At 35.2% G+C, this 26,044-nt stretch overlaps 1 protein-coding gene across 7 annotated transcripts in view; it reads right to left on the bottom strand.

Annotated features, from left to right (window-relative positions):
* Positions 1–3,971: 3,971 nt before the first annotated feature.
* MARK1 (microtubule affinity regulating kinase 1) overlaps positions 3,972–26,044 on the bottom strand; it is a 39,033-nt gene continuing 16,960 nt past the window's right edge. For 2 of the 7 annotated variants that reach the window (XM_070949151.1, XM_070949159.1), the window contains 8 exons: positions 24,959–25,058; positions 24,145–24,257; positions 18,523–18,676; positions 15,825–16,018; positions 13,542–13,642; positions 10,162–10,432; positions 4,672–4,694; positions 3,972–4,540 (listed from right to left, as the gene is read on the bottom strand). In XM_070949151.1, coding sequence (XP_070805252.1) covers positions 4,213–4,540; positions 4,672–4,694; positions 10,162–10,432; positions 13,542–13,642; positions 15,825–16,018; positions 18,523–18,676; positions 24,145–24,257; positions 24,959–25,058 — 1,284 coding nt within the window. In that variant the 3' untranslated portion in view covers positions 3,972–4,212. Of the gene's footprint in view, positions 4,568–4,671; positions 4,695–7,127; positions 7,200–10,082; positions 10,101–10,161; positions 10,433–11,508; positions 11,668–13,541; positions 13,643–15,824; positions 16,019–17,185; positions 17,189–18,522; positions 18,677–24,144; positions 24,258–24,958; positions 25,059–26,044 lie in introns of all 7 variants that reach the window. The other 5 variants (XM_070949145.1, XM_070949136.1, XM_070949137.1 and 2 more) reach the window with 5 other exon arrangements.

Below are 26,044 nucleotides of genomic sequence, written 5' to 3'. Positions count from 1 at the left end.
AGGATACCTGTAGCCCTCAACTTACCATTATTTGTTCAGTGGCCAAAGTTATGACAACACTGAGAAAAGTGTTTTACAAAAGGTCTTCACTCTTATGGCCATTGCATGTTGCAGCATCCCTGTAGTCATGTGATCAAAATCTGGTCATTTGGCAACCAGCATGTATTTACAACAGTTGAGTGTTCTGGGGAGGGGGGGTTGTCACATGATCACCATTTACAAACTGCCTAGGGGTTTCCAACAAGCAAAGTTAATGGGGGAAGTCAAATTCACTTAATGACTGCATGATTCACTTAACAGGGCAGCAAAAAAAGATCGTACAATGGGCCAAAGTTGACTTAACAATTGTCTTACTTAGCAATGGAAATTTAGGGCTCAATTGTGCACAAAGTTGAGGACTACCTATATTGAAAAAAATCAAGCCAGTGTTCTTTCTCAAGGTGCAAATGATTAGGCTCAAATTATCATTTTTAGACAAGTTATTTTTATTTATTTATATGTCATATTTTGAACTGGTTATGCAAAGGGTCAGGTTTCCTCGACAAATTTATAAGGCTGGAAGAAAGAAAACATCTACCCAGCACCAAGGTGGATGCATTCAAATACAGTGGTGATGGGTGCATCACTGGAAGACCTGAATAACCAGGGTGAGAGCAGAAAATCTAAGTGGTCACTGAATTAATGGAACTTCATATATTTTATAAACTTTTTAAATGTGTGCTTTTTCCTAGGGTCCATCCTCCACTTTCACTTGCTTACTCATGGAAAATAACACCTGTAATTTGCACAGATTTATCTAAAAACATTATCATATGAAAGTAGACCTGTCTCTCAAAATGAGAGTGGTTACCATATGCTGCTGATGCAGAAAGGGTCTTATCTGATGTGTGAAACAACTAGAAGAGAAAATCCTCAACTATTTGTGAAGACCTTTTAAGCAGGGTTGAAATGCTCTCGGTTCGGACCGGATTGCCCAATCCGGTAGTGATGGTGGCGGGTGGTTCGGAGAACCGATAGCAAAAATCCCTGCCCCCCCATGCCCAGCTGAGCCGCGCAATCATCAGAGGCTTTTTTTTTTATTTTTAAAAGCATTTTTTCTACCTCTTAGGCCGAAAAAATGCTTTTAAAAGTAAAAAAAAAAGCCTCTGATGATCGCACAGCTCAGCTGGGATCGTCAGAAGTTTTTAAAAGAAAAAAAGTCTCTGACAATCAGGCAACTCAGTTGGGATCGTCAGAGGCTTTTAAAAGCATTTTTTTAACAACCTTCGGCCGAAGAGGTTGTAGAAAAAATGGTTTAAAAAAAAAATTGGCCACACCCACTGAGTCACATTACCCAAGCCACACCCACAGAACCGGTAGTAATGAATTTTACATTTCACCACTGCTTCTAAGCAATTAAAACTCTTTATCCAAGGCTCAGTGGTCTTGTTTTCCAAAACAGGCAAATTCTTTAAGCCAAATGTTTTGATTCAGCTTTATAGCTATAATTATTCAAGCAGTTGCTTTGTATCATTTTGTAGCAATCAAGGCAGCTACACTGAGATGTTGTGGAACTGTACATAGTCACAAAAACTAAAGTGAGGTAAATCTAGTTAAATGTCATTTAAAAAATGAAGCCTTTTATAATCACTATATTAGTGGCTATTTCAAACCCACATTCTCTCTCCGTACAAATCTTTTGTTTGGCTATGCGGGTCTCTGTTGTTTGCACTGAGTGTTCATTAATGCCTGAAAGCCGTATATGGAAGAGGTATTAGCAACTATACACTTGGTGTGATAATATAAAAATTTAGACTAAGTTGTTTCCACCTACATTTAAACCCAGTGGGAACTTTTTGTAGGACTTCTGCATGATGCAAAATATAGCATCTGCATAATTAAACTACAATCTCCCATATACATTTCAGAAGTTTTAAGGCAGAACTCTATTACAACTTGGTTTTGGTTCACCAAACTAAAAAAAACGTTCACTCTGGTGTGTATACTATAATTATTCTCCTGGCAAGGGTTTCCACAATGTACTAAGTTAAAACCAACCAAATAACATTACAATTTTACCTTGCATGGAAGCCAAAATATTGGGACTGTGGATTGTACGGAATGTGAGTTTGGTTATCAAAAACGTCTATACGCAAATCCATACTAAGGCATAAAGCTGATGTAGATTATTCCAAATTCATTTTTCACCATTGAAAAATTAACTAGTTTTTAAAATTTCTGTTATTAAACTTCTGAGTACACTTTGATAATATGGTATACAAATGTGCTAAATAAATCTTTTAAAAAGGAAGTTAATTAATATTAAGAACCTGGATTTACAAAACTGAATTACTTATAGAAATAAAAAGTAATACATTCAGGCTAATTTTATCTAGCTGTTTTGAAATAAAAAGGAAATTTTATAACTCTGCAAGTCTCATGGTCATATAACTGAAGCGGTATGGGAGCATTTGCAATCAGTGGATGGATGTAGATTATTCACAAAACGCTAAACTTCTCCTGATGCAACATATGGAAACCATTACATCTTCTTTCTCCTTTCTCACAATTCTTTTGCGAATTACATCCAGTACAGCTAGATCAAGAATAAGGCAACATGTCTGATAGTATGGAGATCTGTTCAAGTAAGTTTTTAATAGAGTGCACCAGTGAATGTGAATTAGGATGACTTTCCTTAAAAAAAGTTTAAAGGAATACCAGATAAAAAGGAACACAGTTCTTTCTTGCCAAAACATCATCTGTTTCCTAAGGCAGTACATGTTCATTGCTGAGCAGAACTGTTACAGAAGAGCTACATCACAGTACAGTACAGCATCTCAAGTCCATCTGTCAGAAGCCATTCTCAAATGGCACATTTAGCTACACTTACAGCCTTCTAAATTCAGGTTACAGAGTTTACCACATTTTTTTTGCTTCTTGCTTTTAAATAAAGTGATAATTTGGGGTGATTTTTCTAATCTTTATAGGAGTGTGCAGATGGGGCCATATGTTGAAGTTACAGAAATTACAACATTAAATAACATTGCACAACCAACTGCTATGATTAATTCAGTACAAGATAATATTAAAAATGTACCATGTCCTAATGGTTTTGCAGTTTGAATCACTAATTATGAAGGGATTTTCTTATCTAGGCAACTGCCTGCACACAGCTGCACTTCACGGGTATAATGATTTATAATAAATACAAGAAAGTGGGCAAAATATTCAAAACTCAAAGATACATGGGAACAGAATTTATACAATCACATCAAACAATGCAATAAACAATGTAGGCTTAAAAGTATATGAAGATCCATGTATTCTTTGGGGGGAATTATTCTAAAAACCAGTTAATTCCTGAGGTGGCATTTAACATTAATTATAATTTCACAATTCTTGTGCTATGAAAATCTCAGTATGAAGGTAATATTTTCACAAATTGGGAATTGTAGTCTTCTGAAGGTAGCAAACAGTATTTCATACTACAATATGATGCATATTTTTACTCTAGTGAATCATTGGACCCAAGGATCTAAGGATGTTTAAGATTGCAAATAAAAGTAATCCAACATTTTACTTTATTCCCCAGTGTGTTTCAGAACTCCATTTTCTTCACTGTTAAGTGCCAACACTGTAAACATGTTTGCATTTTTTTCTGAACTAAACACTTTCTTAAGGGATGGTAAGAGTGAAAAGAGGAAACACAAGGAATCCTGTGTAGACTACGCGCCAACTTTCTTTTAAAAAATTTATACGTGTTTGTTACAAAGTAAAATTGATTAAGCTACACTTCTGAAAACCATTTTTGTGCATTTTTAAAAAAACTATGGACAGTTTTTTTTAAAGAAAAATGCATGGTACAGGTAAGATTTATAAAAACCATCAAAAATGGGAGTGGGGGAAAGACTAGGAAGAAATTTTCAACTCAAAGTAAACATACTTCTGTGCTGATGTCTAAACAATTATACAAGGTCTGTATTTAAGCCTTTTTACTATACAACTTTGTGAACATAAAATGAAAAGAATGCTCTATGTACTTACCTGTTTTTTTTTTTTTTAATGTAGGTCATACAGAATTAAATTTTACAATTCAGAATAACTATGTATAACCTTATTGCAATAGGGACAATCTCTACATGGGGAGTTTCACAGGCCAGTCGTATTAGGCATAACCAGTACATTCAAAACATAAGCTTGAATCTTCCCTGATCCCAGAAATGTTATTTCTCTCTACAGCTTAAGCTCATTTGCTATTTTGGATGCAATGTTTTTAAAGGCAATAGAAGTTCCCGATATTCGCTTGAAGCGGACTCCGTTAAGTGAAAGGCGTGGCAATTTGCATACTTCCATCTCCCACTGAACAAGGCTATCCTGTCGCGCATCCCCATGAACACAGAAGAGCAGGAATCTTTCTTTTTGCTCGTAGTCACAGTTGTTAGCATCTAATACTTTTCGAATTTCTCTCATCATATCATTTGGGTCCATGGAACTTGTTGTTTTCATACTCCAGGTGAACCTCAAAGACCGTGGCTTGGAATCTTTGCCATCTTCTTTTTCTCTTTCTTTTGGTTCCCCAGAAGTACTTCTGAAAAGGTAAATAATATTTACACCCAAACAAAGCATTGGGTCAAAATATTTCAATTACAATCTTGCTGCTAAAAATATCAGTGTAACTCCAAAGGAGACTACTCAGCTGTCACCAATTTAGCCTTCTTTAGAGCTGGCCATCTGAACTCAATAGGGCTTCAAAAATACACAAACCAGAAGAGAAAGAAAACATGCTTAAAAAGCAGCAGGAAAAGGCAGCTACCCTGTTATTCTCTAGAAATTTATGTGTATATATCTTTATTACGGGAGTGTATTTTGCCAATTTAAAAATGTAGATCTAAAAAAGCAAAGATAATTTTGGATGCTTTCCATTTTTCTTTTTGACAATAAACAAATAGTTTGCTCCAATTATGCAGGAAAGTAATTCTTGTTACATTACTTTTGGGGGTGGAAAATCTGCATCAAACAACCACAAGGAATTGTTTTGTGCTATAAAAAACACCAGAAATAACACTAGCACAAGTGCATTGTTCTAAGCAGCATGGTGTACTTTGCATCATCTAAACAAATCAGAAGCATTTGTAAAATAAGCATTCAGTAGGATAATTGACAGGAAAAAATATCTCTCTCCAATATTCAGTACTTTAGGTATCAATTAACACACCACATCTATTGATTTATTTAAAACATTTATACAGCTGCCCATCTTATATCAAACTCTGAGCAGCTCCCACTCCTCCCAAAAAACATGACATTTTATGAATTTTATGTTCTGGAGCACTTTGTCAATTGGGATATGAAAGAAACACAACTGTTAATTGACATCAGAATTGTTACTCAATATACCATGTCTGTATAGACTACTGGATACTGGGTTAACATGCCTTGGATAAACAAAGGAGCTTCCTGCCCTTTTGAAAGCAGCTCACCTCAACACCAAGCACATGACAAGCCACCCCCATAGCAAATAGCAAAAGAATTTTGGAGAAAATGCATTTGGCAAGGACCTGCGCGGAAGAAAGAAAGAGGAGAAGATTCCAGGGTGGATGCAGAAGCACTTGTTTGTTTCTTAAGATATTTTTATCTTCTGCTGAGTATTGCTTAAGCACAAACAAGTCATCATCTGAACTTGACAGCATTTTTCTATGAAGTTATGGTAAGTTTATCATGTTAAGAGCTCTTTCATCTCTGGTGGTGCTGATATGTCTGCACACACAACCTGCAAGACTGAACACTGTTAGCATAATCTGTAGCACATGCAAGGATTAAAGCTAGAATTATTCCAGTTGTCTTATACTATTTTTACAGATACAAATAGGAACTCTAGCCTTATTCATGTGGCTAAGAGTTATTGCCACTTATATGCACTTTAGTGCATTAGGTTAATGACCACAGCAGGAGGAATTCTGAACTCAACAGCTTAAGGCAGAGATTAGCAACATGAAAGTTTATATATTAAATATGTCAAGGGCCACCTTCCATGAAGCATTAGGAAGTATATAGCATTCATATACTCTGCATATCCTGACATGAAAAAGCAACTCTTAATAAAACTTCCAACCAAACACACTGTCACTAAGAAAGGAGTGCTTGCTCAGATTCTAAGAGCAATTTCATGCAGACTGTTCAGCATGCAGTGCGATTGAGGTGGCAACACAGAGTGTGCATGTCTTGCCTCTTACTCTACAAGAAAGATAAATTAATGCATGCAATTCTGCTGGAGTGTAGGCTGCACTCCCAAATCATCATTCTGTGCAGTACAGGCTACTTATATATAACAATATCTATGTGGCCCTTGGCATAAACCAGGGGTGCACAATTTTCTGGGACCAAAAGGCGCATTCGCTTTTGGGGATTGCATTCTGAAATATGGTAGCTAGCAAAAGGAGAAGATGGAATATCTTTATTTTAATTCAATTACCATTACAGTGACTGTGTTAATTGATAGTTAATATGATTACTTTTCATGTATTTAATATTACTTTATGGCTCATTAACAATTCTACAATGTGATTACATTTGAAAACCACACTACCACGATCTTTGGAGGTAACATGCAACTTTGGGGAGCTTCAATTGTGCATCCCTGATCAAACCCAGAAGTCCAAGTTGTGTCTATGGAAACTAGCTCAAAGATATTTATTTAATGATTAAAAATAATATTGGTTCAGATTATTTCTCTGTCTATGCTTGTGTTAAGCCAAAAATGACTTGCCTGAACATTAATAATTTTGCTTAGTATTTGCAGAAAAGCAGCAAGTATGGCCAGAGTGCTTATTGATTTAGATGATTAGGCCCTTAGCTTGTTCTTGGAAAGACAATGTAGAGCAACACTCTGACCTTGGAAAGCCTTAGAAGGAATTAAGCAGCCCATACTAGGAACTGCTGTATAAGAATCTGCAGACAATTGCTGCTTTTATAACAAATTATTTAAAATAGGAGTTAAAGAAGAAGAAACTGAACTCAGATGTAATATTTTAAAGATACAAGTTACCTAGAGATTTTGCCATTTTACATATTAATTTAAAAGCTGTCAGAATCATGAGATTTTGAGCACAAAGGGACCCAGCAGCGAAGTATTAATAGTGGCTCCTCACCTTGAGGTGTCAGTTCTGCCACTGGTTTCGCCTTCACTTGGATCCCTCAAAACAAAGTTAAGGTTAAGGTTTTAATAAATGAAGGTTAAAAATAAATGAGTCAAGAAAACCTGCATCTAGAACAACATTTAAATTACTGATGAACAAATATTCAGCATAAAATTGTCATTTACTAAGATTTTAATAAACTTTTCTACAGCTTTTCCTATGCAACTCCAATTTTTTTTTACTATAGTGGCCAACTTATTTTCTTAATTCCCACTCCTATCCCTTACATCAATGCTTCCCAAACCTGGGAACACTACTCAAAATTGGGTGTTTTTTCTTTGAATAACGAACTCATTACCGATCATAACAGGGTCATTTAAAGAAGGACTTTCTGAGAAGTGGTTTTGGGTAATAAAAAAGTTTGGGAAGCACTGCATCAGTATTTCTTAATTAAATAGCTTTAAGATATCTGGACTTCAATTCCTAAAATTCCCCAGCCAGCATGGGAATTCTAGAAATTGACATCCAAATATTTTGAAGTTGTCAAAGTTGAGAAATACTGCCTTACATAATGGCTAAAAATAACCATCTGCTGACATACTCATAAACCAAAGTTTTGACTACACTCTTGTTCTATCCTACCCATTTCTCACAAAGCATAGCATTGTTTAGAGCACTACAGCATTCAAGACCTAGGAATGATTATTTTTAATTATGCCTCTAACATTTGCTATGTCATGACTTCATACCACAACACTGCAGTTCATTTGATAATTATATTAGGAATATATTTGTCTGCAAATTTAGGGTACTAATACCTGAAAATTTCCATATTAAATGTATATCTTGCAGCTTCAACAGTTCCTATAATATCATTTATTAAGTACCCTTTTTTGAATGCAGTGGTCTGACAGAAGTTGTCTTGGGGCTTGCAAAACAATTCTAATAATGTTTCATTAATTTTGTTCTATTCAAAACTAATTACTCAATATTTACCAATATATATCATAAGATTAAAGAGTCTATATTGTTATATATTGTGAATTTTAATTTTATATCCAATACAACTATTTTTATCTCAATAGCTGTATGAGTCAATTATACTGAACAGATCATCCATTTATGTAAATGTGTTAATGTATAATTCATTATTATTTTCATTCAACATTATCACTAAGTACAGGTAGTCTTCGACTTACGACCACAATTGAGCCCAAAATTTATGTTGCTAAGTGAGAAATTTGTTACAGCTTTTCTTGCCACATTTGTTAAGTGAATCACTGCAGTTGTTAAGTTAGTAACATGGATGAATCTGGCTTCCCCATTGACTTTGCTTCTCAGAAAGTTGCAAAAAGGGATCACAAGAACCCAAGACCCTGCTGCTGTCATAAATATGAACCAGTTGTCAAGTATCCGAATGTAAATCACATGACCATGGGGATGCTCTAATGGTCATCAGTGTGAAAAAATCACTTTTTTCAATGCTTTTGTAACTTCCATCGGTTACTAACATTGTCTGTGTTACAGTTGCATAACATGTGACTAATCAGATGAAACGTAGCATACGCTTGTACTTTCCAGCAAATAATACATAGCTTTAAGATGATTGGTTCTGAAGTTATCCAAATTAATAAACAATTGGTTTATCTGCAAATTAATCAGAAATTTTAATTTGAGTTAGTCTATTTTAGCTCCCTTCTATTGGTAGTAGATCATTGCATTTTGACAGGCACCATTTTTAACATGATTCAGGGGGCTTCTATAGATACCCACTGGATCGCTTTCAGCTTAATAGGTCACAAACTTTGCATGTTTGATATATGCAGAACGTTCCATATATAAATTAGGGCGTGTTTTAAGATAAATTATTCTCTGTGATATCAAAGCATAAATATGCCATGTGATCTAATGCTATGTCTAACAGATACTCCAGATGCCACTAACCATTTGATCACTAAAGAACACTTGTTAGTGAAAGATCTTTCTCAATCTATTATACATGAGAAATCAAAAGGCTGGGTTAACAAATAATTGCAATCATGACAATTCAAAACAAAGACCTTGAATCTGTGTTACAAATATCTAGATACCTGAGGAAGCTTAAATGTGAAGTATGAAATATAAATGTTAAATGCTATGGGCCAAGTTCTGCACTGAAGTGATCAAAGAATGTATTTCAGAAGTGAAAAGTGCTACAAAAGCTACAAAAAAGTGGTAGAAAAGAACAGTCAGTGTAGAACTCCCTCTACAACTTAAGGCATTTAAACAAGATTCATAATATATGCATTTAGAAAATACTGTCTCAAGGTGACACCTTGTTTTGAAAATACCAATTAATAAAAAGTGAAATTACTTTTAACTTTCGGAACATTTAACTAGATAATAATTGATTTGGGATTTAAAATCTACTCACAAAGTGTATTTTGTGGCCTATAATTTTGAGTGACTGCATTCATTAATTTAAATTCACATTGTCTGCTTTTCAGGAGAAAAGGTTCATTTTAGCTAGTGCTTAAAGTACTGCAGCAGACAGTAAAGCATTTTGTCCTGTATATGAGAGATAAGGCTTACAAAGATGACGCCTACATTTTCAATGTTTAAAATTTTACTTAAAATACAAAGAATCTGGAAAATCAGCTTAAGTTTTGAAATAAGTAATCATGAATACCAGATTCATGCAGTGTAGACATGCCGAAACAGAGAGATGCTCACCACAATTCCTCTTGTTGAAATGACATCCATGTAGGAATCTTGTGGTAGAATTGGCTTTTAATGTCTAAAATGCTAGCATGCCTATTAGCATTTTCACATACATTGGCCAATACCATACTAAACTTTACATGTCATGCAAGATATCCAAGTTTCTTTAGTAATGGCATCAACAAATAAAATCATAATTATTGCATCCCAAATCTTGAGAACATTTGGGCTTCAATGGGGCTTCTAAGGAGTTGTAGAACAAAGCACTGACTTGAATAAAACCTGCTTAGTTTTAACAGTAATTAGCCTCTTATTTCACAGTTTGTAATAACTTGGAAATGGAAACAATGGTTCTTACTAACCTGCGGACAAATTTGGAAGTTATCTTGCTTATAATGCCAGTGGATGTTCCCCTTCTAGTTTGAGCAAATGTCCCTGTTTCGTGCGATGGGGAAGCAGGGGGCCCATTGTAAGTGGCATTGCGCCTCTCCCGTAGCTGCTCGCCATGGAAAGTGCTTCGGCTTGAACTCCCCCGAGGAAATCGGGTTCTATCTGGAGTGGCAGTGCTAATACTGTGAGCAGATGGGGAAGCAGCAGGTGCTCTCTGAGTTGCGCTACTGAAGAGGGAGAAGAAAGTTTGAAAAGCAAAAGCAAAAGCAAAAGAAAGAAGCAAATCAAGGGATGCTTGCATTATGATTGGCACCTCTCTCAAACTTACCCTGGACTAAAGCTGAGGCTGAAATTGGCATGTGTTCTCAATTTATTACAAAGCTTATATGCTTTTGAATAAATGTAGATTGCGTTTTTTTAAAAAAAATAACACCTACTGAAAGACTAAGTTTAGAAATATTTTTGAAAAAGTACAGTCATATTTGCAAAATATTGGTTTCACAAACATGGAGTGCATTTGAAAACAGAAAATTATTCAAATTCTTATGTATCCTTTAAAATATAGTATTTCCTAGCTTGTTTTGTCTCTTAGAACTTCTTGTAATTAAACAGTAGTAAAACCAGTAGCAGAAGTGTTGTAATGTTAAAAACACACACAGAAAAAAATTACTTCTCTTATCCTCCCTTTAGATTTCCATTTTCCAGTTTACTGAGTCCTCTGTATACTTCCTTCAATAACTTTACATCTGATTTCACATTTCACATTTATTTCATGAACTGCTTTCCATTCTGAGCTCAGAAAACTCTTCCATACTGTAGGATCACCTTCTGCCTTAAAACAATCTTCACATTTTGTCCACCAAGTGATCAAGAACATTTCACCCTCATCACATGAGATCACTCTTAGGCACTTCAACCCCAAGTAGGTCTGCAATAGAAATTTCAGAGCAACATTGTGTTGCCTACTGCATCATTATGAGCCGAGGTGGCGCAGTGGTTAGAGTGCAGTACTGCAGCTACTTCAGCTGACCAGCAGATCAAATCTCACCGGCTCAAGGTTGACTCAGCCTTCCATCCTTTCGAGGTTGGAAAAATGAGGACCCAGATTGTTGGGAGCAATATGTTAATATGCAATATGCTATATGCTAACTTTGTAAACCGCTTAGAGAGGGCTGTAAAGCACTTTGAAGTAGTATAGAAGTCTAACTAATAAATAAATAAATAAATAAATTTCTAAAAAAATTAATAATGCTTATTTACAGACTTCTGACCAGGCAAATAATTATTATATTTTGAAAAATACCTTGGTCGATAAGCTTCAGTGCCATCTTTGATAGTTGGAAGTGCAACTTTTATAGGATGACCAGAGGCTGACATTGACTTCTGATGTCGAGGTCGTGCAGATACGGCAGAAGAGACCGCAGAGCCAGCAGGAGTACTACTTGCAGACATTTCTGTTAGGCTTTTATTATAGGGAGAAAAAGGTTTAGAGGAGTATCTTGAAATAAGGTATTCTCTAGCAAAGTAGTAACATGTAAAATTCCCAAAGGAAGGTTATATCTTTTTCTTCTTCTTCAAAAACAAGGTTAAAGCCTAGACATAAACATCAGCTTCTAATAGGAAATGCAGCGAATGTTTGTACTGGTTCAAGTTACAGAAATAAGGCAGCTGCCCTACAGCAAATATGGCTTATAACCTTCTTCTTGCTCCTCCACAAAAACAAAAAAAAAACCAAAAAAAAACCCCAACCATGAATCTTTTCACTAGTGACATCCTTTATGTATCTATCAAGGAAAAAACATAGTATTTTTAGATTTGGTGATGGAAGAAGCAGAAGCATATTAAGATCCACTTAGTAGATTTAGAAAAGTACACCAATAAAGGAGAATCATTCCCTACCCTAACTAATATATGTGCCTGTCTAATTAGGAAAAATAATTATGGTTGACTTCCTTGATCAACCAGAATAAATGCTTTGCACTCTTTGGCACAGCTTAGGTCTATCACATCATTCACAGATCCTGACCACTACTAAGCTACTAGCAGTGTTTTAAATTAATCTGTTAGTCATTCTGAAAGAAGCCACATCTAGACTTCATTGCAAATGAAATCAATTGATTTCAGAGCACCCAAAAAGAACTGTTTGTTCAGAGGGATATTTCTGCTACCTATGTTTTTATAATGTCAGAATTTAAGAAATTTACGTTTTTCTTCTACCTCTATCCAGATGACTTTGTACAACATCCAGAATTATCAGCTAATATAGGGTTTTAACAGTGGCGGCTAGTAATTCTGGAAGTTGTAAATCCAAAATATCTGAAAGATAACTATGTTGAGGAAAGATACCCTAAAAGTATCTATAAAATCTTTGTTTTGGTTTGTTTCTGAAATTAACTATACTCAAAAGCCAACATATAATCCTTCCTAGGACTGAAGGAAGGAGTATGTGGCTAATTGTCATAGGGTAAGGAGGAAAGATTAATATTTTATTTTTATTTAATCAGCGAAGGTTGCACCAGTTTCAAGAAGTTATAATACTCTGCCTGAATTCATGGCTCATTCAGAAGGCATAGGACCCACCTATCTTCCTTGCTGTGTTTTCTCTATTTTATTTTTTCCCTTGTCTGCTTATTTGAAGGTTCTTTCTAGTAGTTGCAATTTCCACAAACCACTAAATGAAAAAATGTGTCAATCCCATGGAGCTATTAGGGTAGCATTAAATAGGAAAAGCAAGAAGAGGTTTTGCACTTTGGTCTGTTTAGAAAACTCAAGGGTGGAGGGGAGAGATAGAGGCAATTAGTAGAAACATAATTAAGGAAGGCATATGTAGAAGAAATGAACAAGGGAGGATACAACGCTTCTATGGAGGAATGACAAGAAGCGTGCAAATAATCTTTGCAGGTTTAGCATTCCAGCTAACTTAGTAAATAAATCAAGGGGAGTGTTTTGAAAAAGCAGCAATTTAATTTTTGCTGGCATTTGCCACGCTGACCTGTGCATTCAGTTGACAGCATTCAGCAAGGACAACAAAGGGACCAACAGCAATTACAGCCCACAGTTACAGTGTTAATCATTGATGTATGGCTTATGTATTTATAATGCTCATGTAGCAGCAGTTGTACATAGAAATTCACAGACCAAATGGGTTCTAATATTAGTTCTGTTCAGGAATAATGGAAGTAACATCAGAAGAAGGCTGTTTGAGGCTAATTGGGCTTTTCTTAGTTTCCATTTTCCTGCAGAACCTGCTTAAATGATTTGTTCCCAAGCATACTGCATTATGTTGAATGTGAATAATTAGGAGATCTTTGATTATGGGGAGATGAGGTTTAGTACCTGTTGTCTTTCCCATTCTGAATAGCAGAATAGCGATCTGTAGAACGTTCACAGACATAGGTATTCCTCCGTGTCATGCTAGTTCCAGAAAACATATTGTTCTAGAGGAGAGGTGGAGACAGATTTACACATAAATACAAGTTAAATAATGGCAGGATGAAAAAGTCTAAGTTTATAGGATGTTATCATGCTCATAGACAAGAGAAATGTCCCTTCTGTTTAAGAAGTCAAAAGCTTTGGCATTATATGAAAAGAACAAGCTCTTATTATTAAGATTTCAAATGCAAAGTGATAGTAATGATGAACAGAGTCCTGAAGGGAAATACAAATTCTTTATAGTCTCTGGCAATAGCTGCTGCAATTATTTCCTAATAATAGGCCTCAATGACTATTCACACTTTTAATTAGTCTCTACATATAAGCTATAGTTTGCATTCAGAGTAGAATGCAACATCAGCACAAATGATGGCATAAACCACAGCAAAGACTTGATCTGATGGCCAGGGTTTAGGTAGTTATGCTGGGGAGGAGGGGGAAATTCTCCAATTCAAAAATGGGTCTGAACAAGGTCTCCAAAAGGCCCAATATCCATCCTTGGGCATAAAGGCCTGAGTGCAGCTCTTATTATGTTAGTGGGGGTCTGCATGAGAACTGTAATGTAATGTTAACAACGAGATTAACACTAGACCAACCATCAAGAAATAAACAATACCCTAATCAAGGAACTACCAATGCAGAAAAACAAGCTAGCAGTAAACAACAGCCTAATCAAGGAACCACAAAGTCCACTCTCACCAACACTGACAGGGCAAACCACTAGTATAGTGATGGCGAACCTTTTCGGCACCAGGTGCTGATAAGGGAGCCCGCGCACGCACTTTGCATGAGCACGTTTGAGCTACAACCCGGAAGAGGAGCTGCCCAAGGTGCATGCATGTGCCCAAAAATGAACTTCCGATTTCAGCTACTGAACCTCCAGTTTCAGCCAGCTACTCTTCCGGGTTTCTGGCGTGCATGTGCATGCGCATGCAATGATCAGCTGGTCTTTTTTGCATGCGGCAGTGCCGGAAACTAGAAGAGCTGGTCTTCCATTTTCCTGCATGAGCATGTGCACCGGCCAGCTGATCGTCGTGCATGTATGCGCACCAGAAACCCGGAAAAGGAACGGGCGACACCACGTGTGCCAGGCGACATGGCTCCGTGTGCCACTTCGGGCATGCGTGCCATAGGTTCGCCATCACGGCACTAATATATAAAACGAAAACAAAGCTCTTCTAGCATTTATGATGTTACCTAGTTTGATAATGAAATGTCTGGGGGGGGGGGGGAAAGTAAGCTCAGAGAGCACCAAGGAGCCCACAAGGTAAAGATTGCTCACTTCTAAGTCATCTGTTTAAATCACAGCTGTAGCATTTCAGTACACAATATCCTCCTATAGCTATCAACTGTTCCACATTACTACAAACAAAGCATAGCTATAAGTATTTCTGAAAAGAAATCTATAGCATTATTTCACACTTAGTACACTTACACTTAAGCATAAATTGGCACAATGGCTGATGATGTTATAAATCACAATGCAGATATTTTAATATCAAGAAATGATAGTATAAACTTTCAATTCTGCTATATAAATAGGGTTCTCCCCCCACTTCCAAAGCAATAAGGCATTTGATTCAAAATAAAGGATAAATAAATAAAAGCAATAAATTCAGCAGAATTGTCTGGAAGCAAAATTGGAAGGATGGGAAGGTGAGATCTTGAGCAACAAGGACAATGAGAGATCAGATTCCAACTGATAACCATAGAACTTTTCCTCCATGGATACTGTCTTCTTTTCAGGATTAGTTGAGAGATGCCAAAATATAAATTCACCTCTAAATCCCTCAATAATCCAAATTGACACAATTATTTTTGCTACTCAGATATTCTTACTACTTGGATTTTCAAAGTCTTGCTTAATTTTATATGCTCCCATCAAACCATTCACATAAAATATTAAACAATAATTATAAAGACTTGTTATTTATTTATTATTTTTTTTGTCGCATTTCTATGCTACCCAACTCCCAAGGGACTCTATGCTTATGTTATGTGCTACAGCAGGGGTGTCAAACTCACAATGACAAGTCTTCACATGACGTATTGCAACATTTTCCCCCTTCGCTAAACTGGACGTGGGCGTGATCACCACATGACGCATCTAGCTCAAGGGCCATGAGTTTGACACTCCTGTGCTACAGAGATATCTGATAGAACAAATGAATAAAAAAATTCACTTACACTTGGAACAACTGTTGATTTTTTTCTTTCGGGGCCTACCAATGGACTTGCTGTCACTTCACTTTTGGACCCAACTGTTGTGCTGCTCAATTTCCGTGACATTTCTTTATCCCATTCTTCTTTATATTCACTCTCCACACTGTTTGCCTGAGCTCTTTTCGAATATGAGACAGCAGGAGGGATGGATGGGCCAACTATGAAACCAAGAAAACATCATGTGGCACCTTCAGTTAGTTTGGTAAGTATTTAGATTTACTGAAATACAAGTACGGCAAACTAATATAAATAAGACAAGAGCTATTCTATTTCACACAGATTTTACCTGAAAGCAAATTTTAATTTTTTTTTTTTTTTACTGACTTGAGTACTTTTATAGAAGCACCCCTTCCCCGAGGGAAGCTCTAATCTTTATACATAAACTTCCCAAAATATTAATGGCTGTTACTCCATTTATAGACTTACAGTAAGGGAATTTTTTAATTACATCTAACCATTTTCATAGAAATGCCAAAATAATACATTAGTAACAGCAGTTCTTTAATTATCAATTTGATACACTTATGTACAAAATAAATTTTTCAAAGTTCTGCAAGGATCCCAAACATAAAGAAACTCACTCCTAACATGTTTTAAAATCTAAGATACTGTACTTACTTTTAGGAATTTATCTTTTTTATCATTTATTTATTTTCAAATACATTTTCTCTAAGTTAATACACAAATGTAAGACATACTTTGCTATATTTAGGGTTCAATTTTAATTTCAAAATTCAATGGAACAATACAGATCCAAGAAGTACATTGCATAATTGCAGAAATGAAAATGAGATAGAAAAGGGCAGCAAATTCAAACATATTCCGGTCCAATGTTTTTAAAGATTGAGCTCACTAATTGCTTGTTTCATATATATATATTTTCTCTAATATGAACATAGCTGATAGGGGAAATAATTTCCAAACTAGCACCCTCTAGTACCATTTCAAGCATGTGTGTATATTACACATTTTACCACATATGAGCAGTAAGATCAAATATGTAGCTTTGAATAATTTTCCTCAATAAATAAATAAACAAGTTTAATGGATTTATTTATTTATTTATTTATTTATTTATTTATTTATTTATTTATTTATTTATTTATTTATTTTTCATATTTGTATACCGCCCTACTCCCGAAGGACTCAGGGCGGTGAACAGCCATAATAAATACAAATACATATAGAAGTTAAAAACTATTAAGAAACAGATTAAGTAATTTAGGCTCAAAGATTAAAAAACCTCCAAATTTATCTAAAGAGGTTTAAAACCCAATTTAAAAGCCAGTTTAAAAGCCAATTAAAAAGGGAGAGTTAGGCCAGACCAGCTTGTTGGAATAGAAATGTTTTCAGGGCACGGCGGAATATGCGTAAATCTTGGATGTTTCGTAACTCCGGGGGAAGCCCGTTCCAGATGGTAGGTGCCCCCACAGAAAAGGCTCTCCCCCTGGGGGCCGTCAGTCAACATTGTTTGGCCGACGGCACGCTGAGGAGTCCCTCTCTATGGGAGCGAATTGGTCGGTGAGAGGCTATTGGTGGCAGGAGGCGGTCTCGTAAGTACCCTGGTCCTGAGCCATGGAGCGCTCTAAAGATAGTAACCAAAACCTTGAAGCGCACCCGGAAGACCACTGGTTTGATTTGACTCATTTGTTTAATTAAGTTCTCTTTATCTAGTTTTAGGATTTGTGTAAAAAACAGATAATGTTTTAGGACATATTTATGTAGAAATATTAAAAATTCAAACAGCTTCACAAATTTATAAGTGCCACAATGCTTGTACCCCTTAATCATCTTCATTCTCTTTTTTTCTTTTCTGCAATTCCCATGGCAAGTGTGTTTGAGAAAGAAAATATTTGCACATCCAAAGTTTGATACTGCTTGTTAAATTTTACGTTTCAACCATCTTCTGAGATACAAAGTTAAACATGGAAACTTCTTGCAAATGTGAACAAGTACTTACTTTTTTTTTGTAAGAAAGTAACCCTTACAGATTCAAAATAAAAGAACAGTGAATATGGCAAATGAATATATTTGGATACATTTTCTTTGGTAGGAATAATGGTTTTCAAATGTTTCCTATAACCAGAAAGAAAAGGGGCTATTTTTGGAATTTTTTTGTTCCTTTTAGAACTCTTCTAGCTCAATGACAGCCTAGGTCTCTTTACATATATTGCATATTTGAGATCTCCCTAGAAATTTTCAATAATATTCAAGTCTGGGAAAGTAAAAACTTAGTCCATATCACTACAGAGATCAATACTGAAAAAAGATGGATATTTCAGCAACCAAAATCCAAAATTTAATTCCAATCATAAAGCATTTATAAAAAGAAAGATAAAAGTTTAGTAATGCCCCTGGTTTGAGTATTATTGAAAATCTGTGGAAAAAGCTCAAACAAGAAGTATATGCCAGGAGAAATAATTATGAATACAGACCAATTTGCTTTCTTCAGTGTTAAAATAGCTACAGACATAAAAAGAAATGCAAATGAAAACTACATCTCTCCAGTAACCAAATTATATTTATACAGACAGCTCACATGATAAAAGCACCATGATGTGTTAAGCAATGTTCAGGAAGGTGTTGCTGCCAAGCCCCCAGGAAAGAGAACACAACTTAAAATTATATCCTGCTACTTTACTTGGTTGAATGCCATCCCCACCATGTTCACTGAACCGACGCTGTTTCTGATTGGCTGATATACTCCGTTGGACCTTCAGGTGAGCAGGAGATTGCATAGAGCTGTTGTTGAGGTCACTTCCAGGTCGAGATCTTTGACTCAGGGTAGTACCGGATAGAGACTCACTCCCATCACACTGTAAGGATAAAAAACATATTCGGAAACCAAGATCATCTCTCTTTTCTCAAAACATACACTATTTCTTTCTTAAATTTAGTTAAATTAAGTAGCACAATTAGGGAGTACTTCTAGAGTCACATTAGAACAACATTTATTACCAAATGACCTTAATTTTGGCTGGAGATTGCAGATTTTTTTTTTCTATAACAAGATTTCTTTCTTTCTTTCTTTTTTAAAGTAAAATGCAGTGTGAAGAACCTGTTACTTCAAAGGAAAGCAATGGGCAAAAGGCTTTTGTTTTTTTCTAGAGAAGATTCAATCGTCCTCAAAATTCTGTTGTGGAAGGAATAATTTGATTGTGTTAATTGCTATGATTAAATGGGGAAAAAAGTTTTGGTTATAATACAATGTTGGATCAATGGGAAAATAGGTGAAGTAAAGGATTAAAATTTACAGTGAATTATAATTAGAAAAAGACTTTTTACAAGATGATGGATTGTTGGCACTTAATACTTGATAAATTGCCAAAGATGTATATAGGAGTGTCAAATGTATGTTGGAAATGTAAACAATATGAAAGTACTTTTTATCATCTTTTGTGGAAATGTAGAAAGCTAAGAATTATTGGAATAAGACATGTATTTTAATTCAAAGAATTCTTACACTGAATGTAAAAATGAAGCCTGAGGCTTTTCTTTTAGGTTTGATGGATAAACAGTTTGAAAAGAAAACATGGAATTTTGTTTTTATATGCAATAACAGCAGCAATTCTTTATGCACAGCGATGGAAAGACCTACAGTTACCCACAATGGATGAATGGATGGTGAAACTAATGGAGTTGAAGATGGCAAAATTGATTGCTTCCATTAGAGAAAAAAAACTTTATTTTCATTGCTACCTGGAAACAATTCTTGGACTTTTTATGTGAAATGAAAAGAAATGAAACTTTAGCTTTCAGATTTGATGACTAGATATGTTTATTGATTCTAGAAGTATCGTACGTTATGATTTAATTTAGTTCAAAAGGTCACTGTGTTTTCTGTTTGTATCTGTACTGAAGGAAGTTGAAATTTACTCTTTTTGTAGCTCTTTCTCTTATCAACTGCACTCCCAATTTTGCATTTTCCCCTCCCCTTTTTTGTTTTTTTTAATACCTTTTCTGAAATGCAATAAAAAAGAAATGTATAAATTGTTTTTCAAAAAGCAATTAAAATGTTTTAGTGGTATGATGCCTCTAATTAGCTGTGACTATGGGTGGTCACCTTAATATATGCAATATATGGGTTGTTTAATGTTACTGTTTTTATTATTTTCTTGTTTCTTGCCTTGCTGTAAACTATCCAGAGTCTCACCATTGAGGCAGTTTACAAAGACTGTAAATATATAATAAACATCAGTTACAGAAAGGATGAGAAAATTCTTTAAAGCTTTTCCATTCCTAATTATACTCCAAGAAGGATGTCTTCCACCCCTCTCAAAAAAGAAAAAGAAACGAAGATCAATCACAGAAAGACAGATGTTTGCTTGTAGTGAATGATCACTCTTTAATAAACAAGCCCCTGATTTATGAAGCAGAAGCTTGCATCCATTGATCCAGTTTATAGACTACTAGCCTCTGCCAGCTTGTTTCCTAAGATTGCTGGCTTGTGACAAAGAAAAGCAAATGTTGCTTTTATTTCTCAATTCAATTCACATAAGGGTGGTGGTGGTGGTGGTGCTAGAAAACACCTTAAGAAATCAAATAGCACCAACACCTTTATTTTTAATCATTTTGCACTATAGAAGAAAACTTCCAAACAGAGTAGAAGTTTATTATTTGGGTTTAAATGAAATGCTCACAACTCTCTTAGTGTTTATCTGAAGCAGATAAAATCCATGAAATACTAAGATATTAAGCAGATTAAGCACGACATGATAGCCTCCAAAAGAAGTGGACGACTACTCCCATAACTGTGTGAACTGCAGTTCAACACAACCAGGAAGATTTTAGAACAATGATGGTTGACACATCAAAAATCCAGAAAATGCCCAATCTGAGTCTGCTGGCATATCATCGTCACCACCACCCCTGCCCAAACAAAAGAAAAATAATTCTGTACATTTTCATTTTTAAAAATAAAAAATACAGCCCAATCATGTTCGTGATCCCCAGGATCTGTCATGCACTGCTTATCTTCAGGCTGTGTTCTGTTTCTGTAGACAGCCCCAGCTGCTTATCCAAGGCTGTGCTCTCACATGGCCTCCAGAGCCTCTGAAAATTGCACAAGGATGGGATGTCCTTTCACACAGTTTTCAGAGGCTGCGGAAGAGCATTCTCTGAAACTGCTTAAAGACTGAAAACCTTGAGGAGGTTCTGAAGGCCACATGAAAGCACGCCCCATTATTGCACAATCTCTGTAGCCTTCAAAAATTGCACAAAAGCACACTCCTTTCTTGCACCAGTTTTTAGAGGCTACAGAGACCATGTGACAGCATGGCTCTCTTGCAAGAATTCCAGAGGCTGTGCGAGGCTGTGCATTATTCTTGCATAATGAACAGGGATGCTTTTAAGAATAATTGTTGTTTGGTGTTAGTGAATGCTGCCGTGTCACCTGAAACATCATGGCTTGTCATCTTTAATACACCATCACTGCTCTAGATTATGAAAAATTGCTATGCCACTGGCTGGTCTTTTTAATGTTACGTATACAATAATGATGACCCCAAAATTATTTCAACCTTGAATTAGTTTACTCAAGGATGCTCAAGAGTTAGTAACTGATTCAAAGACAGATGAAAGGTGTATACTGAAACACTGTGCAGTAGAGATTTCAACATCCAACATACCTTAAAAGATATTCCCTACTTACAAGAACTTCTAGTGCTAGAAAATGAAATAAGACAAGCACTCTGGTCATTATTGAGTTGGAAACCTACAGGAACTGACTGAATTTCACTGAAATAATGCAAGCAACAGAAGACACAGTAATGGTTGTACACAAGCTATGCTAAGAAATCTGGAGAACAGTGTCCAGCTGCTTGGAAGACATCAGTCAGACATGGATTTTTGAGAGAAATTTATCCCAGGGGGTCAAAGTGATATACTTATCACAGCATGGAAACATTATCATTAATGGAGATTTAAGTAAACTATGTGAAATTCAAAAGGGTACAAGACAAGGATGTCTTTTATCTCCTAGTTGTTTACATTAGTGCTAGAAAATTTGAATAGAGATATCAGAGAGGATGAGAAGATAACGGGCATAGAAACCAAAGACGTTTATATCCTAAGGTATTGAGATAAATATAAATCAAGATTCTCTATGAAGGTACCTCTTGAGTGACCTCTCAGGAAGCTTTTTTCAGAAAAGAAACAATGGTGAGGCCAGATTGGTGGACTTAAGGTCAAGTAATAACTTTTATTCAAGGTGAATCTAATATTAAATTTAAAAAAGAGTTGAAGTCATAAGGATGTGTCTATCATTGGTTTACATATTCAGGTAGTTCTCTACTTATAACCACAACTGAACTCAAAATTTCCGTTCCTAAGCAAGACAGTTATTAAATGAGTTTTGTCCTATTTTACGACCTTTCTTGCCACAGTTAAGTGAAATTGACTTTGCTTGTCGCAAAGTTACAAAAGGTGATCACATGACTCTGGGACATTTCAACCATCATAAATATAATTGCCATGACTCAACTTCCAGATAATTCTACCTGGATGACTGAGAATCTTTGTTGATATATCATACAATAACTTTAATTGCTAGGAAATGCTAGGAAAATAATGCTTAGGATCATCCAATGCAAATTAGAGCTCTACATGGAAAAAAAAAAAAGAAATCTCCAGATGTTCAAGCTAGAATTCCAGAACATCTCATTGTCCTCATGAGAAGCCATAGTATGGACAGAATTAAGCGAAACAGACTGGCTCCAGGTTGGCAAAGGACCACAACAAGGCTGCACTTTCCCCTTATTTATTCATTTTATATGCTGAATATATATTAAGGAAAGCTGGACTGGAAGAAGATGAAAAACTGGAGGGAGAAACATTGATAACCTGCTCTATGCTGATGACACTATCCTGATGGTTGAAAATGCAAAGGCTCTGCAAACTGCAAAGTTGAAAAAGAAAGTGAAAAAATGGAAGTAAAATTGAATATAAAACTAATGATAACAGCTAGAACAACCAGCTTCAGAATTGTCAATGAAGGTATTGAAGTGCTGGATATCTTCTTTGGATGGAAACTAATCAAGGAGAGACCCAACCTAGAACTAAGGAGAAATTTCCTGACAGAACAATTAATCAGTGGAACAGCTTTCTTCTAGAAGTTGTGGGTGCTCCAACACTGGAGGTTTTTAAGAAGAGATTAGACAACCATTTGTCTGAAATGGTATAGGGTTTCCTGCTTGAGCAGGGGATTGATCTAGGAGACCTTCAAGATTCCTTCCAACTCTGTTATTCTGTTATTCTCCCGTTTAGGATTAACCATCAACAATACAGGAACAAGGAGTCAAGAAATACACCACAGACTAGCACTTAGTAAAATACCCATGAAAGCTTTGGAAAAGATATTCAAATGCTATAAGTATACCCAAAGAGATCAGAATTATACTAACCATGGTATTCCCTGTGACACTCTATAGAAGTGAAAGTTGGATTTGAAGAAGCAGGATTGGGAGTGTATTGATGCTTTGGATTCTGGTGTTAGAGAAGACTCCATAGAGAACCATGGGTAGATTAAGAAAACAAGACGAAGCTCTGCAAATGCTTTCTAGTATTTTCCCACCATGGTAGCATATTAATGGTGTTCAATAGACTGAACTCGAGGTATCACAATCATGTTTATGCTTCTGATAATCAGATATCAAGATCAGAGCCCAAAAGTTTACACTAATTATTAAAGTCAGAAAAACATTTAAAGTCCTAATGATTGTTGCAGCAATGATAATGACCCTAGGCTTTATTGAAACCCCCAAAGCATTCACTGTTTATCAACTTGAGTCCACCCTCACCCCCAATCTATTGCATGCATAGATTAGGCAAAAGTTTTTAAAAAATGGCTAGTGTATAAATTCTCACCCTATGAGTTTCAAAGAGTTGTTTTGCTTGTTAGTAAATGCTATGGAGAGATTAGGGTAATGCAAAGCACTCCACCAACCACATCGTTTGAAAGGCTGTGCAGCTACTTCCAAGGCTATCCCTGGCTGTCTGCACATTTATATGTACAAACCTTTTATTTTCTTGAAAATGACGCAGAATATTTATCTATGTATGCACATACCCAGACATCTACAGGGCCAGGAACAACCTTTGAAGCAGCTGTGTGAGACAATTCCCTTCATATGTCAAGAAGAGGTACTTTATTCGTATTAAAACATTTTATAAAGTGTCCCTTTCAAAGGTTTGTATAAACCTAGATAATATGTTCTATCTCCTCGAATTAGAAATACAAAACTATTTAAAATAAAGGTAAAAATAAAAATAAATAATGGTAAATTACCTCAGGTGGTTTTCTCCCTAGAAGCAAATATGTAGCCATTACTTCATCATATTTTTGGTTTACTAAGGAGTCATGAATTTCATCTCTTGCAAAACCCATAGTGACCATTATATCTAGGGGAAAAAAACAGAATTTATTTTTGATAAGACTATCTGAAATATTTAGGCTAACATAAGGGCATTTTCTAATGTATTGTTTTCGTCCAAACCAGTAACAATTCTGGGAATATCTCAAAACTAATTATATATAATTTTCTATTTTATTTAAAATATTTGTACTTTACATTTAGTTGTCCAGCAACAAGTTTCAGAACTTCACAGATCACAAATATTTTCAAAAAATATCTAACCAGTCAGCCAATTCATAATTTCTCCCATGTTTTATGAAATGTTATTGCCAAATCTAAATCTTCATAGAAATAAGAACTATAAAAGATAGAAAAAAAAATGAAAGGATATTCAATGATTATTTAGTGTCCTCTGTATGATGAATCCTAGCCACAAAAGCCAATTTACATTTCTTTTTTAGCACAAAGTATAGCTGAACACAGAAGTATTTCTCCCCTGAATTACCATTCAAGATCATATTTCAAATATGTCTTTGCCACTGTAATAAGAAAGGAAAATGCAAATCATGTTTTCTATGAAAAGTGAGTGGAGAATGAAGAATTTGGAATAAAAATGGTATTCTGGAGACTCGAGCAAGACATATGAATTAGCTCCAATCACATCTGATATATAATATATAATCAGATAGCACAGAAATACTGTAGGTAATACCTAAAAGCAATGAATAGTTAGATTAAAACTATTACCTATTCGTTTAGTGTCATTAAAATCTGGTTCAGGTTCAGTGTATGGCTTTAATTCTTCTTCTTCATGACCAACATTCATCCACCGGTCCTTCATAATTTGCTTGAAAATAAACAAAATTGAAAAATGGAATTACCATACATTGAATTATTTCATGTTATTTAAATATATAATTTAAAAGTAGCATTAAAATGATTAATTCTATAATCTAACTTAAAAACATAAAGGCATTATCTTCGACAAGTTCTCTTTGTTCAAAAGAGAAAATCACTCTTTAGGTCCAAAAGTGATGTCAGCTACCATGTTTCCCCGAAAATAAGACCTTGTCTTATATTTTTTTGAACCCTGAAATAAGCGCTTGGCCTTATTGCCATGCGCTCAAAAGCCTGATTGGGCTTATCAATAGGCCCATTGTTTTCCTTAAAATTAGTCAGCTTTTAAATTTCCTAACTAGCAAAAAAATAATTGCAACCCACTGCTTGTTTAGGCTATTCTGAATTGAAAATAGTTTTTAATTGTAACAGAAATATTAACAATGCATTGGTAGAGCAAGAATAAAGTTTCTTAAAATTCCAAAATTATATTGAAAAATTAGAAAACTTCAAGATATTAAGCAATAGCTTAATTTGTTTTGAAAATAGGCAATTTATCCTGGAAAAGGCAATATTTTGATCGATAAAAGGATGAAGCAATATGTACTACTTTGGTAGAGACTTGTGATACTTTACAATGGTATTTTGCATTTGATAATTAGAAATTAATAATTCTCTCTTGCACCTGTATTCTAGTAACTAATATGAGAGCCATGCTGTCTCTGATACAAGGGTAACCTATGACTACTAGACATTATTTTCCTTAATAAAAGTAATATTGTTTGTAAAATATTTTTAAGTTCTTTACTGTAATTTTTTTTAAAATTGCCTAACAAATTCACTAACATATTGCAATCCTACTCATATTTACAAGACCATTAGAAGTCAGTGGACCTCTCTTGATAAATCTATTTCACAACTTAAACAATTCTATCAGAGACAACTCTTCTCCAGGATGAAAATTATTATCCAAAACATTTTAAGTCTGATGACATA

The sequence above is a fragment of the Pituophis catenifer genome, unplaced genomic scaffold (genome assembly GCF_029215685.1).
Source record: "Pituophis catenifer annectens isolate HBS135680 unplaced genomic scaffold, rPitCat1.0.hap2 SCAF_1, whole genome shotgun sequence".
NCBI lineage: Eukaryota > Metazoa > Chordata > Lepidosauria > Squamata > Colubridae > Pituophis > Pituophis catenifer.
Note: the sequence above shows the minus strand (reverse complement) of the source record. Positions and strands in the feature narration are given on the sequence as shown.